General features: G+C 37.5%; 2 protein-coding genes across 3 annotated transcripts; one reads left to right on the top strand and one right to left on the bottom strand.

Annotated features, from left to right (window-relative positions):
• Window positions 1-2,907: 2,907 nt before the first annotated feature.
• Window positions 2,908-6,413, bottom strand: LOC109102237 (mediator of RNA polymerase II transcription subunit 4-like). Its single transcript, XM_042731184.1, has 8 exons — window positions 6,256-6,413; window positions 5,868-5,934; window positions 5,435-5,605; window positions 4,964-5,021; window positions 4,256-4,342; window positions 3,995-4,126; window positions 3,666-3,840; window positions 2,908-3,621 (listed from the first exon to the last, which is right to left on the bottom strand). The coding sequence occupies exons 1-7, from the start codon at window positions 6,327-6,329 to the stop codon at window positions 3,668-3,670; spliced, it is 762 nt and encodes a 253-aa protein (XP_042587118.1). The 5' UTR covers window positions 6,330-6,413; the 3' UTR covers window positions 2,908-3,621; window positions 3,666-3,667.
• An 847-nt stretch (window positions 6,414-7,260) lies between these two features.
• On the top strand, window positions 7,261-16,918 carry itm2bb (integral membrane protein 2Bb). 2 transcript variants are annotated; one of them, XM_042731181.1, is made up of 7 exons: window positions 7,261-7,457; window positions 11,230-11,361; window positions 11,708-11,770; window positions 15,120-15,326; window positions 15,595-15,705; window positions 15,823-15,973; window positions 16,165-16,918. In XM_042731181.1, exons 1-7 carry the CDS (start codon window positions 7,383-7,385, stop codon window positions 16,251-16,253), a joined length of 828 nt encoding a protein of 275 aa, XP_042587115.1. In that variant the 5' UTR covers window positions 7,261-7,382; the 3' UTR covers window positions 16,254-16,918. The 2 variants fall into 2 exon arrangements, with proteins under 2 accessions (XP_042587115.1, XP_042587116.1); XM_042731182.1 differs by lacking the exon at window positions 11,708-11,770.
• Window positions 16,919-17,097: the final 179 nt, after the last annotated feature.

Here is a 17,097-nt window from a genome sequence, read left to right as displayed (position 1 = left end):
GAGGTGAGAAGTCCTTAGAGAGTCAGTTTCCGCTAATAGCACATTTTCTCCTGAGAGCAGAGACATGCCCCCAGCTCATCCATGTGCTCAAAGAGACCCTAATAGTAGATCATCATTTGCAACTAAGTCTTTAATATAGTCGTTTTGTCTAACAAATTATTTAACAACTTGAACAAGATTAGCTTTTCATCACTGTTAATTCTGCAGAAGAGCATTATACATCATTTAATGTGGGACCAATGGAATTATAAGGTGCAAAGACCCCAAGCATATAACGTAACACATATTTCATATAATAGGCTACATACTGTAGTGAAGCTGTGGGATCATCACTTCATTTACACTCCTGTTGCATTATGGGAAGGTGTTGGTGGACTGAAGACAGTGATATTGTCGAATGAGTCACTGATTGCCATAGAGACACTGGCCACCCTGTCGTGATTTACTGAGCCATTATGTGCGCCCTTGCAAGGTGTGTGTTTGATGTGCATGCTGTTGAACGACAATGGTGGAGACTTACAGCCAGAGAGCTATTTTTGATTTCAAAATATGTGATGTTATGAACTGTGTTGGAAAAACTTGATTTTGTTTTCATTTTATTTTGTATTTGATTATATTTTGATATTTATTATTTTTAATATTTAATTAATTTATAAATACAATAAATTTGCTTGTAACATTAAATAACAGCTGTTAGTAAATAAGAGCATTTAAATAAAAAACATTTAGCGAGGTTAACCATACAACTGTGAAATATTACCATTTAAAATAACAGTTTTCCATTTTAATGTATTTTATATATATATATATTCCTGTTATAGCAAAGTGGAATTTTCGTGGTATTTTTTTAGGATGTATGATGAATAGAACAGTATTTATTAAAGGGGTTCATGCTGGTAATTAATGACTGTTTTTCATTTTTGGGTAAACTATCCCTAAATCTACAACCCCATAAACTTTCAGTGTATACATATTCTGTTAATATGTCCTAATGCCTAATGGCCATTTTCCTTTAAAGGTAAAGTGAAATTGTTTTAAATATGTTTTATATGTCTTTACTAAAACACAAGAGAAAAATCTTGTAGACTTTCAACATTGTACACAAAGACATTCTGTTGGGAATTTCAGTCAGTCTAAAACACAGAACAAGCAGTACAAACTGTTACATCACATCAGATTAAATTTAAATCAGTTCTTTTCCTGAACTAATAAGGTTGTGATACCAGGTGATTAATCACTAGCGTCTAGAGATGTGAGATGTCTGTGACCCAAATGTCACGTCTTTCATAATCATGGGATTTGGACATGATCTTTTGAAGATTTTGGGCTGCTTTCCAATATACAGTCATCAAATGAATGTCTCTGCCGATGATGATTTACCTGTCCTGTAATATTGGCCAAGTGTTGAGTATTGAAGACTAAACAAAGTTGAGGACAAAGAGCAGAAAGAGAAACAAAGAGACATAAAAGGAATGTCTGCTCGATTTAAATAAGTGTTTGAAATGTAGATTAAAGCTAGTAAATGCTGAATGTGAGTGTGATGTGAAAATAGACAGCATTGTTTCTGGATTGTTGATATATTTTTTGCACAATGTGATCATGTGAAAAACATTACCCTTACCCTTACCCTTGAGCAAGGTTTATAGACGAGTTTGTGGCTGCGCCGGTGGTCTTTGTTTGTAAAATCTGTGAGCTGAAGCAATACATCTGAACTGCCTGCGTTATAGTTCACCTCTGAAAGCCTAAATCATTCTTTCCCCCGGCTCTTTTTTCGTCCTTCCCCATTCACCCTACAGCCTGCCGGGAGCACAGACAGGAGAAAAAGCAGAGAACAGTTGCACAGTGGGAAGAGTTTGTTCCCTTCCCTTTGTGTTGGTAAATGAGGCACAGAAGGGAAATAATGAATTATTGTGTGATTCACTAGCAGCTAATTCAATCTTAATTACAAGCAGGAACAGCTCTAAAATGTCCTGACACATTATCTCACCTACTGGTACACTAAACATTAGCACGCATTAACATCGAGTTTTAAATAGCCATGCACTGAATCACCATATTTTAATGCTGGACACAAACTGTGAATAGACCGAAAACAGTCTTCTTTGAATTTACCCAGTCAATGCTTTTATACAGAATCAGAACATAACATCTGAAAAGATTAGTATATGTCTGACATCTCTGAATCTACGCTATCGTGTATTTATTAATAATTATTTAATTTTTAATAGCCCATATTGTCATATATTTGCCTGATTCTACATTTGTTTTAACATATGTCAGTGTTTTGTACATACTATAAAAATGATAAGCACTTAAAATGTGACTGGTATCTTATGGCAACACAAGACATGTATTGATTCAAATATTGATTCATGCAATATAAAATAATTAAATTAGTGTCTAATTAGTGTTAATGCGCCATCTGGTGGCCAATGTTAAACAACCTGAACTTGCACCTATGCCCGACTCATAAAATGTTAAAAGTATATATTCAGTGCTCAGAATGGTACTCTGGGACCATTAAACCCAATCACCATGTGCGATATAATAAGAGATCAAAGTGATTTAAGAGCTAAGATTGGAAACTAAACCAGAAGTTCAGAATTTATTTTTAAAAGTGAGGCAGTAAACATGTTTTAACAACTAATGTTACTATAACCACTTATTCAAGCACATTATGTAGTTTGTCTAGATTGTGTTTCTATCCAGTATAAAAAAAATAATAATAATTCAAATATACAAATTAAATAATTTCCTGAAGGTGATAGCATACCTAAAAAAGTAAATTCTGGGCCAAGTGTGCCCAAATATCAAGCCATCTTAACTAAATAACCAATATTCAGTATGCAAATAAGTGTAATTGAAATTTGGATGGTTAGATTTTAAATGTTCAGTCTCAATAGGGGATTCTTGAGAATTTTGTATTGATTTATTATCAGGTTTAAACAGAATGTTACAGCAATATCAAAACTGTTTTGTCTTGCAAGCACTGTAATATATTGAAGTCGACAGTCTATGAGAAATGATCATGCAGAGTAGGATCTGTGCAAGCATTTTTAGAGGTCATGGTGTATATATTGGAAAACTGAACCCGAGGGGTCATTTAAATCAGACCTATTCCTTTACTACCTTACCTCAGCTCCAGAGGGGAAACAAACCATTTAAAAACTACACAGCCCTTCTGTATACACAAACCAGACAATGTAAAATTAACAAAACAATAATAAAGTTTTTTTATAAAAAGTTTTATATATTTACAGAACCTGAAAGAGGTATTTACATTACTATTTATATTCCAACTGTAAACCAGTAATGCTTCACTAGATTACAAATAAATGCAAATGAGCCTGTCACTCTGCACACAATGAAAATGACACACTGGCCACATTTTGAGGCCGGTGGGATAAAATTATACAAACAAATGATGACTGCAAGGCATCTGGAGAATGGAAAAAAAAAAAAAACAAGCAAATGAGGCTTTGCTGAAAAGAGGACCTATGTAGGTTTAGTCCTCCTGAAAGCAGTATCTGTTGCCATCCGGATCTCCACAATCACAGAAACTAGATGCAGACAACACACTTTTTTTTCACTGTGGACACACACACACACACACACACACACACACACACACACACACACACACACACACACACACACACACACACTCTCAGTCTGAGTCACTGCTGCTGCTGGAGGAATCTGTTGACATGGCCTCAACATCATCTTCATTTTCCTTGTTATGACCAGGTGGCTCCAGGCCAAAATCGTTGCCATGGTGAGGAGGCAGAATCCCCATGGAAACATCAGCGGACTGCCAAGGATATTGTGGGGTTAGAATATCTAAAAGCGAAAGGAGAAAGACATTAGCAAAAATAAACATACTGTAATTCAACAGAAAAGTACACAGCCACACACAAACCACAATATTTGTATGATAAAGACAACCGGGACGAAAAAAAGAGTGCGGACGGAGGACACAGAAGAGTGAACCTGCCTGGTAATCTCCCAGCAGCCAATGCATCTCCTGGCAGGTGCCCGTTCACTCCGTTGGTGGGCATGTTGCTCATGTTACCCAGTATTCCACTGCGCATCTCCAGATCAGTGGGGTACGGCCTGCGGGGGTCACCTACACATACATGCACATCATAAGAACTTATAGAAGAACAAGAACAAGTATAGCCGAACATCTTTCTGAGGAAATCACATGAGTGAGAGAGACGAATAAAAGAACTGGACACAGGAGGAAAAAAAATACCTGGAACCCAGTTGAGAGGAGCACACACTGCGTTACTGGCACTGATCCTGTGAGCATACTTGATGATCTCCTCTGAAGAGATACTCCCTGGTGAAAACACACAAAAAGAGTGAGACATGGGTCAAATTTTAACTAGAGCAGTATCTATTTGATACTATGGTAAATCAATACATTAAATCAAGTAAATAAAATACAATTACTTGCATCTCACTATTATGACTTAATCAATTCTACTGAGAACTCCCGTATTTTCCTGAACATGTCACATTTTAAATCATCTGAAACATGCTGGAACTTAAAATCACTTCAAGCATATGTGAGGCCAAGTTTATGTGTATAGTGCATTTTGACTGTCAGTTTAAATAAATTCCTTTAGGCTTGGAGTTTATAATGCATATATTTTTTATTAATAATGAATGGCATTATAATTTATGTATGTATTATGCTTATATTTTACATTTCTGTTCATTTCTGAGAACCATTAAATTAAGAGATTTCTTGCAGAGTGTAGGAAACTAAAATACATATTAATGCTGTTTATAATGTTCCAGAAAGTAATAATCAAGTGTCTTGTACACCGATGAACCTTTTCTGTATTTTTCCCCCCTCGCAACAATGCAAAACGCAAATATGACCTAGTGTGAATTATAGTCAGGTGAGACTTATTTTCCAGAAAATATGGTCATAATTTTAATAACACAATAATACCTTTTCTGGCGTTTTCAATAGACTTCAGCTTTTCTTTGGCTTGGTAGACAGCAGTGGCCTGATAATGAATGAAAAACAGAATTATTTCCAGTTTAAAGAACTGATTCATAAATATTGTGTTAAACACAGTTTGTATAAAAAGACTGTGTAAATACAGTTGCTTGTAATTATGCATAATTTACTGTAATTCCTATAGTAATCACATATAACAATGTTGATGTTTTTTTTTTGAAAGTGTCCTCATTGTGAGTTCAAAGTAATCAAAATACATTTGTAATGTTCTTTGTTAATTTTGTCATTTCAAATGACCAATGATTTTTCTCAAATCAAACTCACAACAACACAAGCAGTTGTTTTTGTTAGAAATTAAATATCTACAAAGTTGCACAAAAAGTGATGGTTTGTAAAGTAATAAAGCATGCTGATCTGTAACGGAGTGATCCTGAAATAAACATGCACTGGCTCAGTCACCAGTATATGCTCGGCCTCTTTGAGTTGTTTCTGGAGCTGCTGGATATCGCTGTCTCTCTTCTCCACTTCCTTCTCCAGAGCCTGCATCTCCTGCTGCACTCTGCCCTGCTCCAGCGCCGTCTGCATGAGCTCCTGGAACTCTCTGTCTCTCTGCACTAACAGCTCCAGTATCTGCTCACAGAATCAGCACACGGTCAATTCATGCACTACACAGCAATTCACAAGGCAATTATTAATACTAATGCTGACTCTAATTAAACAGATAAAGCAAAATGTATTTCTGAGTTAGGATTTCTCAGGACTTTTTCTTTTTCCCAGGCTACATCAGAATTTTAAAACCTGTAAACATCAGATACAAATCTGCTGTCTTCTTGAGATTTCAGCGATGTCCTAAGTATTGTCTGCACTTGTGTGTGTAAACAGTGTCTCTCACATCTGTGTCCTCTCCAGGCTGGGGCAGTTTCTGTGTCCTGGACAGCGCCAGCATCTCTATCAGCTCTCTGTAACACAAACAAGAACATGAGAGAAGTGTGTGTGTGTGTGTGTGTGTGTGTGTGTGTGTGTGTGTGTGTGTGTGTGTGTGTGTGTGTGTGTGTGAATAGTTGTAGTGTATAATACGATAACAGTTGTGAAAACAGCAGACTCGAGTGGACAAAGGAAACTGTGACTTATTTATTCCATTATGATCTAATCCAGCAGCTGTGAATTTCATGAATGAACTAGCAGTTTAGTATAATTCTGCTTTGTAACAGTTAAAAAAGCAGACAGAAATAACACCAAAGTTTATTTCATCTAAACATGCAGAATATATGAAGACAAACCTGGATAAAACTTCAATATCATCCAGAGTGGATAAAAGCTTGTCTTTCGTCGGTTTCTCTGCCGCCGCCGCCATGACGGTTTCTCCTCGCAGGCGCGTGCGCGTGCGCGAACAATAACGCGCAGAAGCAAGAGTCAGACAGTGACGCCTGTTGGCAGAGGGACCACAATATACCATCGCTCTCCATAAAATATCATCCGTAGTGTTCATATAAACAGTTCTTGCAGAACTGCGGGGTAATAGAGTAAACGACGAAGAACATATAACTGGTTATGACGGCTATACCTGTCACTTATAGATCCGTTGTAATTTGGTATTTGTTCATTTTCTCAGCGCTGGTGAGAATCAAACAATATTCGTTTTTGATTGCTCGATTATTAGAATATTTTGCAAATGTTCTGTCTGAATGACAGTCAGTGGGAAATTTGTCCTCTAATCGCAAATGTTGATATATGATTCAGATATGATATTATGATTTGTCAGTAATCAAAGATCCACTTGTTGTCATCTTAATGTAGCATTATAATCGTACTGTTAGGAATTAGCTGAAGAATTTAATGAAATCAACAAATTAATAGTTACGAATAAAACTAAAAACTGTTGTTAACAACAGCAAAAACTGGACACATATTATTATTTATTTATTTATTTGCAGTTATACCCTGTGGTTCTCAAACTTTTTTACTACAAAGCCCCACACTGTCCAACGATATTCAAAGTTTATATTGATTTGGCTTTTTCAAAGCTTGTTTTGTCTTTTTAATAATCATTTTAAGTCATCTTGAGGCCTTCTAGAGAGACCCCTATGATGAGAGCCACCGCTTTGTGGTTCTCAAGAATAATTCCAGATGTTAGTTTTTACTATAATTGTTTCCTTATATATTCTACATTTAACTTTAATTAAAAGTACTGGTAATTGTAAAATAATCAATTATAACAATGCATTTCCTAGTGGAATTTCTAGTAGCTGTCACTAGAGGCAGCGAGCGCTGTAGATGTTGTGATCTGTCATGTGCGTCACACTCACACATCATCATCGTTGCTGATCAGGAAACCCAACGCTTTCATTTTGCGCTATCTTTCTCTGTCGAGCTCGCGGAAATAAACACTTTACAGAAGCTTTTCAATATGGTTAAGGTTTCTTTTAACAAGGCTCTCGCCATAAAGGATCCAAAGAAGGAAACTCTCATTCCTGATGTACAGGTACTGTAACGTTACTAACAAATCTCGCTGTATATTTACTTCTGTTGAATTTTAGGAATGTTTGAGTTCAATGTTATTTCGTAATTAAGACTTTTAATCGATAAGTCCAGTTATATCTGCACATTGCTTTTTAAATGTATCCTATATATATTATCTTGAGAGAAGTATAGAAAGTATGCCAAATGCAGAAGTAAATGGGTTTCTTTGTTTAGGTTTGCTCTTCAAACTTTGATCAAGTTGACTGAAAGTGTTATAAAATGGCTGACGGCCCAAAGTTGGTTAATCACTAATACCCTGGTACAAAAAAAAAATAAAAAAAAAGAAAGAAAAGAAGTTATTTTCACCTCCTTAAACTTATATTAAATTGAACTACATTCCCTTTTTATATAAAGAGCTGTTTTAGTCCACAAAGTAAAAAAAACAAACCAACCAACAAACAAAAAAAAAAAGTTTTTTATTCAGTAACTTATGTCCCTCATTTTTATTGTCATGTTTTACTTTAAATAATATTTTGTGTTGAATAGTAATTTATTTTGATATAATCAACTTATATGTTTTGATAATCTAATAAAAAATAATAATAATTTACTCAAGCCCCTATGGGATGTTTACTGATAAAAATAAGTGTAATTAGTTACTACGGTATTTTGACAGAAACCTTGGTTACCATAGTACGTTTTTGTAAGTGTAATAAAATATTACGTATAATTTCCTGGTGTTGTTGGGTGTGAGACTGGCTGAACAGGTTGTGCTGGGCTGCTTTTTGTGTGTGTTTGTTGGCAGCTGCCTGACACAGCCTGTTGTTGCCTCACGGACACTTTTCTTTATTATATTTGTATGCGAATAAAATAAAAAAAAAGGTCTTCACTGATTATTTTTTATTAGAAAAAAGATTAAATACTTGTGACACAAGTGACAGAATGGAAAAGAATAGAACAGAAAATGGATGACAGACTTCACCCACACAGAATTTATGTGGGTGGGCCGCACTAGTTAAAAATGACCAAATCAAGGCTAGACTAGGGGCCAGTGGTGCGGTTACCTCTGACCACAAGGGGGGCATTTACAAATGTAAAATTGAAATTGAAATGGAAAAGCAGTAGGTGCATTCCAGTTGACCAAGTGCCCTGTGAAGTGGACTTCACCATTGTGTGTGTGTGTGATGGAAGCATTGAACGTGGTTGTGATTCTCTGAATGGTATTCTTTCAGAATAATTTAACTGTGTTTCTCACAACAACACACTTTAGAGATACTTTACGCTCACTACCAGGAGACTTCAGTGATATATATGTGAGTGCTTTTCATGTGTTGTGGAAGACAGACGTGTTGAGACATGTTTTATGTGTGCACTCTCAAGCATGTTTATGATACAGGCAACTTTGAAGAAAATTAGTGTATTGCCAAAGGAGACAGAACTGCAAGCCAAGAATAAGAAAGTTAGACTTCAGCTTAAAAGGGATGGTATGCCCCCCAAAAATAATTCTGTCATTAATTACTCACCCTCATGTCGTTCCAAACCCGTAAGACCTTTGTTCATTTTCAGGACAAAATTAAGATATTTTTGATGAAATCTGAGAGCTCTCTGACCCTGCATAGACTGCAACGCAACTGAAATATTCCCAGACCCAGAAACATAGTTAGGACATCAGTAAAACTGTCCATGTGACATCAGTGGCTCAACTTCAATTCTGCGAAGCTACGAGAATACTTTTTGTGCACAAAGAAAACAAAAATAACGACTTTATTCAACAATTCTTCTCCACCTAGTTACCGTCTTCTGCCATTTTGGAGCGTACCACGACACATACACATGCTTTCCCCTGATCGTAATCAATGTGGTAACTCGGGGAGAAGAATTGTTGAATAAATTGTTATTCTTGTTTTCTTTGCACACAAAAAGCATTCTCGTAGCTTCTCTAACACTGAAGTTGAGCCACTTATTTGTCACATGGACTATTTTATCAACGTCCTTACTATGTTTCAGGTCAGAGAGCTCTGAGATTGAATCAAAAATATCTTAATTTGTCTTCCGAAGATGAACGAAGGTCTTACGGGTTGGGAACGACATGAGGGTGAGTAATTAATGACAACATTTTCATTTTGGGGTGAACTATACCTTTAAGCTTAGAAATAAAAACTATTCTACTGCTTGTCTATACCATATGATTGTTGCTGTATCTCAACAGTAGTGTTTTTGAGCTATGGAAAGGTGCTATATAAATTTGGCTAAACATTATTATTAAAAAAAAGAACAGAGACCAAAGTGCAAAATACAAGCATATAGCATATGTAAATACAGTGCAGTTTTATCTGATTTTACTGTGAGACCAGGAAATGCCTGATTCATGAGGCATTCAAGAAGCATTAAAAAGACTTCCAACTGTATTTTCTGGTCAAGGCCATCCAACACTTGCCTTCATGTACTCAATAAAGGGCTGTGTGGTTACATTAATGAGAGAATGTGCAAAAAAAAAAACACAAAAAAAAAACACTCCTCTACAAGATATTAAACTAGGATAAACTATTTTGACTATTTGGATTAAATAAGTAGAACACAATGAAACAAGGAGCTCTGGTGACACTCTATCTCCTGCATTATAGCCTACATGTTATCTGTGTCTCACTTTATATAATTCTGATGTAACTTAAACTCCCCTTCTGCTATTCAAATAGAAACTGTTTAGTTAACTTTCGCTTTCAATTCATGTAGCACTTATATGAGCAGTTATTGTTTGAGTGAAGAAGCATTTTTGTGGATTAGAATTTAAAGATTTTTCCTCTTCGTGACGTTTTGCAGAAGTTGCTGAGACCAAACTGTTTTAACGCCTCTTTGACTGGAAACCAAAAGAGATGCAGTGTGAATCTCACTTCTTTTTTTGTTCTGTTTGTCTCATAACTGCCATTTGTCATAATTTTTGTTTAAAACAGACTCTGAATAGACTAAGGTTTTTCTCGTTTCATTTGTGGTGTGTCTCATGACAGATGATATCTGCTGTGTGTGAATGTCTACAGGGACACAACTTAAAGTTTAGGCTGAAGGTCAGGCTGGGGAGAGTCAGGCCCTGTTGTATATACTGTATACTTTACATAATGCTTAAAATAAGGCATTCATTTGAACAAGGAAAATGAATCTCTATCTAGTAATATTCATATTATATCCTTTAGTTCTTTAAAATTACTCTCTGTAACTTCAATAGAGGACTTTAATTCTTGTGTTGGCCTGTTCTTTTGATTAAAGCCTTGTTTAATATGCTTAAATGGCTGCATTTATTTGACTAAAAATAAAGTAAAACAGTAATTTGTTAAATATTATTGGTTTAAATAGCTGTGTTTTATTTGGGTAATTTTTAAAATGTAACTTTTGTCTGTGATGGAAAAGCTGATTTCTTCAGCAGCCTTTCTTCCAGTCTTCAGTGTTATGTGAACCTTCAGAAATGATGATTTTTAATGCTCAAGAAACATTTCTTATTATTATCAGTGTTGGTTATTATTTCAGGATTCTATGATGAATATAGATGCATATAGATTTGAATTTTTTTTTGTAACATTATAAATGTCTTTACAGTAATTTTTGTAATGAATCTTGTTGAATAAAAGTATTAATTACTTTTGAATGGAAGTGTGTGTGTGTGTGTGTATATATATATATATATATATATATACACATATACACACACACACACACACACACACACACACACACACACTAGTTAAGTAATTGTTCAATTGTAATTTTGTAACCGTTGTTTCTCTGTGTAATTTGCCCTGTAGGATCCTGAGGCAGCGGTGTTGATGCGTCCGCAGTCTAAGGTGTGGTGCTGGTGCTTCTGTCTGGGATTGGCTCTCGTTCTCTCTGGCGTAGTGGTGGGAGGAGCCTACCTATATAGATACTATGTGCTTGAGGTGAGATAATAGATGTAACCATAGTGATATTAAAAAAAAAGATCATAACAACTAACGCGTCATCTTGCATTGATGTTTATCTTCATCTTGATTCATTTCTATAACATTTCATAATCAGTCTAAGCCTTGAAGCAGTAATTTTCAGCTGGTGGATTGTGACCCAGAAATTAAAAAGCAACTATAATTGAGCGTATACAGAATGTACAGAATGTAGACTCAGATACATGGAATCAACAGAGTGATTATTACAGCACTGAGCACACTGGCAACCAAGGTGGAGTATGCAGTTTAGATATATAATCAGGGGAGATAGTAAAGTTGTTAAATTTATTTTCCTTTGCTATAGATGCAGGAAAACGTGGATGGCAGAGCAGATGATTGGAAGGATACACACACCTCTTTGCAACTGGTGAGTATAGAGGTAATCCCTTTCAATAGGTTTGTAGGCAGAGAACACTGGTGACACAAAGGAAGGCTAGACACACTAGAGAGGTAATGTAGGAGTTCAGGACGTCAGGTAAGTAGTCCACATTGTACAAACAAGGCCGGACAATGAGGTAAGATGAGGTGTGTGCGTTTGTAGCAGTCCTAATGAGTGAGCAGGATGAGTAGCAGGTGTGTGTGATCAGCATTTTGGTGCTGGCAATTCTGTGACAGTACTTCCCCCATGTCATGGTGGTCGACCTCTTCCTCGGGTCGAGGAACGATCAGGGGTGACAGTCATAAGAGGCTGTGATTAGGGCTGGATCAAGGATATTGTCTCTGGGGAGCGCTCCTCTGTGCCATAACCTTCCCAATCGACCAGATACTATACTATACAGATACTACAACCATCCACCACAAGGCTGAGAGTTCAGGATCTCTCTAACTCAGTGCATGGCTCCTTCTTCCAGGGTTAGTGGAGGGGGGGAGGGTTCCTAAGCTGGGCCAGGCTCCGTAGAGAGAGAAACAGGTGGATGATATGGTTTATGGAGTGACACATGGAATGTCGAATGGATTCTGTAGTGTGCAGGAAGGTGCAGTTGATAAGTGACTGGGTAGATCTATCAGGTGATGGTGAAGGGGCCAGTGTTTCTGGAAATAAGCTTCTTGCATGGCAGGCACATCCTAATGTCTCTGGTGGACAGCCAAACCTATCCAGGCTGGAAAGGTGGAGTTCCATTCGTCGGATGTCCGCCTAGATCTATTGGTGGCGCACTGCCACTGTGAGTGAGTGTCCCAGACCCTTTCAGTCTCTCAGAACCACAAGTCAACAGATGGGACATGTGATGGTTTCCCGGACCACTGGAACAAAGGAGGCTGGGAACCGAGCATGCACCAGAGTCAGTTCAATGGCAGGCTGATAAAGGGAACTGGAACCTAGGAACTGGTTCCAAGAGTTCTGGTAGACATGGCAGAATGTTCGTAGGATAGGTCCAATCTCCTGGATCTCTCTTCCCATTCGATTGGGGATGGTATCCAGGCTCAGTGTCACACCTAGGAGGGTAAAGAAAGCTTTCCATACCTTTGCAATAAACTGGGGACCCCAGTCTGATACTATGTCCTCAGGAATCCCGAAGTACTGGAAGACATGATTGAAGACGAGTTCTGCAGTTTGCATTGCAGTGGGAATCTCTTTGAGAGAAAGCAGATGACATGATTTATAAAACCGATCAATGACAACAAGAATGCATGTGTTACCATCAGAGGGGGCCTGGTCTCCTAGGTGTGACCACAAGCGATTGTGAACGGCAGCAGATGGAGCTTGCCTGTTGGTAGATGGCTTGGGCTCTTTGAGATTGCACAGTTAGACTAGCCTTGAAATGAACCTTCTCACGTCCCTGGCCATGTTGTGCCACCAGAAAGGATCTTTAAACAGCGAGTGTGCTGTTGTCTGCTGGGTGATGATTGGGGTGCACTGACTGGAACACCCCGGTGGAGCTGTTTCGGAGGCATTGGAGGATGTGGTTAGTTGCTGTGACCACTGGATGGGACTCGGAATCAAGTTGGGAGGCAAGATGGGCTCAGGTTCCTCTGTGACCTCTTCTGGAGCATGAAGACAGGAGAGGACATCCGCTTTGACATTCTTGGAGACAGAGAACACTGGAGACATGACGGAAGAGAAGAGTTCAGGAAGTCAGGTAAGTAGTCCACTTCGTACAAACAAGACCAGTAGGGCTGGTCCAGAATATTTGATTATTCGAATATTTGTTCCGTGAGTTGGCATTCGATTTTCAATTTTGAGATTCAAATCTTTTCTTTTTTCTTTTTTTTAAACCCCTGGCATCCCCACAAAACGGTTCTTATTCACTTGAATATGAATCGCCCATGAGTGAACCTAATGAACGTCATGATTTATTTAATCTGGAGAAGACAAACATGCCAAAGACCTCAGCTGTGTGGGAGCACTTTAAATTGAGTGAGGATAAGAAAGGCAATGTGCCAAATATGCGTTTTGAAACGAATTGAATGCGAATACGACAAATGTACAGTAGCCCAGCCTAATAATAATTTGTCAGTATTAAAAGTATTGCTCTTAAAAGACCTGTGTGTTTTGTATCACTAGTGCAGTGTTCGTTCTCGGAGCATATAAGCCCTGCCCACGTGAGGCGCACCGCTGTTCTGTAGTTTATTAAAAGATTATTAATTCTGAACGTGTTGCGTGTCCATATTGCACCAAGATGCGACATTGCACTCCCTTGGGTCCGCAGCAACACACCTGCCATGCGTGAAGTCGATTGGATGAACGGTTCTCGACTTAATACAAATGCAAACAGACAGACAGACACAGAGAGATTCCTGCCTTTAATAAACCGTGTTTATACTGGACGTGACAGTTGTCGTGTCGTATTGCACCACGTCGCAACAGCTAAAGTCTATCTACACTGGATGCGACAAAGCAACCATTGAAAATCATTTGAATTTTGTGTCAGTACGTCATAAATAGAACGCAGCAGCAGTTTACTGTCAGGACTTTGTGGAATTTTGTATAGTGTAGACAGCATAATAGGTTCTATTGTATTTTGTCGCAGCACGGCATTCTGTGTAGACAAGGTGTTGAGAGAAGAATATGTTCAACCCCCTCCCTCCAAAGCTTCAAATATTCAGTGTTGATTACTACCAAAGCTTTGAAGCTCAAAAAATGGTATTCAGACCAGCCCTAGAGACCAGACAATGAGGTGAGATGAGGTGTGTGCGTTTGTAGCAGTCCTAATGAGTGAGCAGGATGAGTAGCAGGTGTGTGTGATCAGAATTCTGGTGATGGTGAGCGCTGTGATTGGCTGATATTGGAGCCTGGCAATTCTGTAACAGCAAATACTGCAAAATCATCTGCCACTTGGTAGAAGCTTGCAAAATTAGCCACAAACCAATATGCAAAGATCACGTGACTTGCCCTCATCCTCAAAAACCAAAACATTATGCAAGATAAAACTTAAACTGCATAGCACTGAGAATAAACATGCATGTACAACAGTGCTAGCCATTTTACATGTGGGCAAGTTCTAAGAAACGAGTCACTAGTAGTTAATAGAGAATCTTTAAGAGAAAGTCACAAATATTCTTCAGAATTTTTCAGACAGCAGGACATTTAGATCTATACTTAGAAATGATTTCTGTATCAAGCTTTTTTATTGTTACACTTAATGTGTCATCCACCTCCCACAATGAGCAAATTATTAATTTGTCTTTAAATAAGTGTACATTTTGTTGGTACCAAACTGCTCTTTGAAACGTAGTTGTCAATTTGTGGTAATGCTGAATGTGTTTATCACACACAGGAGGACCAAGTGTTTGTCTGTGGGTTGAAGTACTTTGAGGAAGACTATGAGTTTGACGAGGAGGTGGAGGTGGAGGCTGAGGCACCGCTGAGGCTGATTGAAGAGAATGTGAGCTTTTTCGAAGATGATGAGGTGGAGCTCATCAAAGTACCAGTCCCTGAGTTCGCAGACGGCGATCCAGCTGGCATCCTGCATGATTTCACCATGGTACAAAAATACACACACACACACACACACACAGACAGACAGTGTTTAGCCATAACCACCATAAACATATTATCAGTCACGCTACTGTATTTGTATCCATTATATATTTAACAGGGATGGACTGGTTTTCTGAAATTTTCAGTTTCTGAGATTATAGGTTGCAAAAAGAAGTTCATGAGTTTCCTGTTTTGTGTTAAAGAGACTCTAGAAATATAAGTACAAATATATGTTTCGGTGAATAACCGTGAGTGCCATTCTGTGCTGTCAGAAACTGACTGCTTACCTCGACCTGAATCTGGACAAATGCTACATCATCAACCTGAACACATCTATTGTCATGCCGCCCAGAGATTTCCAGGAGTTCCTGGTCAACATCAAGGTAACCAGCCACATTAATAACAGGAGATTCTGTGAATTTGTGTCAATAAGTGGTTCTTGTGTTTTTCACACAAAAGCATTTCAGAAGTTAAGTTGACGTTTGTGTGTGTTTTTGCAGGCAGGAATGTATCTTCCTCAGACATACCTTGTGCGAGAGGAGATGATGATTACAGAGAGGCTGGACAGCACCAGTGAGCTGGGCTATTACATCAATAAACTGTGCAAAGACAAAGACACGTACAGACTGCAGCGTATAGAAAACATACTGGGTAAGTGTACACAAACAAACCATTTGATAAGACTATTTTTTTTGTTTGTTTACATATTTCCACTATCACAGTGGATCTTATTTTCAAGTTTTAAGCACAAATAAGTGGTGGAGGCACAGTATTTCCGCTCATGTTTACTGTATAATCAAGTACATTTCAAACTTCTGAAAGCTGAATGTGCTCCGCTGCAGGTATGCAGAAACGTGAGGCTCTGAACTGCTACAAGATCCGCCATTTTGAAAACAAGTTTGTTGTGGAGACTTTGATCTGTGAGCCATGAAGAGCATGAATCTCTGACGCAGCAGCAGATCTTCAGCTCTTCCTTTCATTCAGTGAAGAGTTTCTTTTGTGCCTGCTTGTTTTTTTTCATAGGCCTTTTTTCACATATATTTTTTAAAAATCAAGAATGTGAAATTGTTTTTTCTGCACAAAGAGGTATATTATTTTTGAGTGTACTTATGCTATTTCATGAATATTAGGCCTAATAAAGGGACATATTGTGCACAAGAACAAAAAGGGATTAACAATTATGATTTTAGCCTATATGGAAGCCCAATCAGAGTTTAGACAGCAAGTAATTTATTAAGTTTATTCCATGAGCTTGCTGAAAAAGTGATTTTTTTTTATCTTTATATAAGTGTTTCTGTTGTTTTTAACATTTGCAACATCTACTGTATTTAAATTTGATCCTGTTCAAAGGTTTCAGCAAATTAGTGTATAATCTGGATCACATTGTTGCACCATCACAATTTAAAGTATTCTAGAATTGGCAGATATGTTTTGAAAAACCCTACAAACAGAACACTTCCTTTAAAATGACTACAAATGTTCCTATCTGAAAAGACTTTTTGTTCTTTGCTAATTTGTATATAAGCTAAACACTTTTCTGTCTTTAGACACAAGCTCCACATAAGAAAATAAAAGAAACAGAAAAATCAGACAAAATGCTTTCATGGTCATGTGTTATTTTGTTAGGTTCGTCAGTATACACTACTAATCAAATGTGTGGGGTGGATTTTTTTTTTTTTAAGAAATTAATAATTTTTTCATCTCAAGAGCGACATTAAAGACAACTTTGCTTTTGGTGATTAGTTGAAGGTGATAAAATATTTCATCTTATTCCA

Source organism: Cyprinus carpio, chromosome B9 (assembly GCF_018340385.1).
Source record: "Cyprinus carpio isolate SPL01 chromosome B9, ASM1834038v1, whole genome shotgun sequence".
Lineage (NCBI taxonomy): Eukaryota > Metazoa > Chordata > Actinopteri > Cypriniformes > Cyprinidae > Cyprinus > Cyprinus carpio.
Note: the sequence above shows the minus strand (reverse complement) of the source record. Positions and strands in the feature narration are given on the sequence as shown.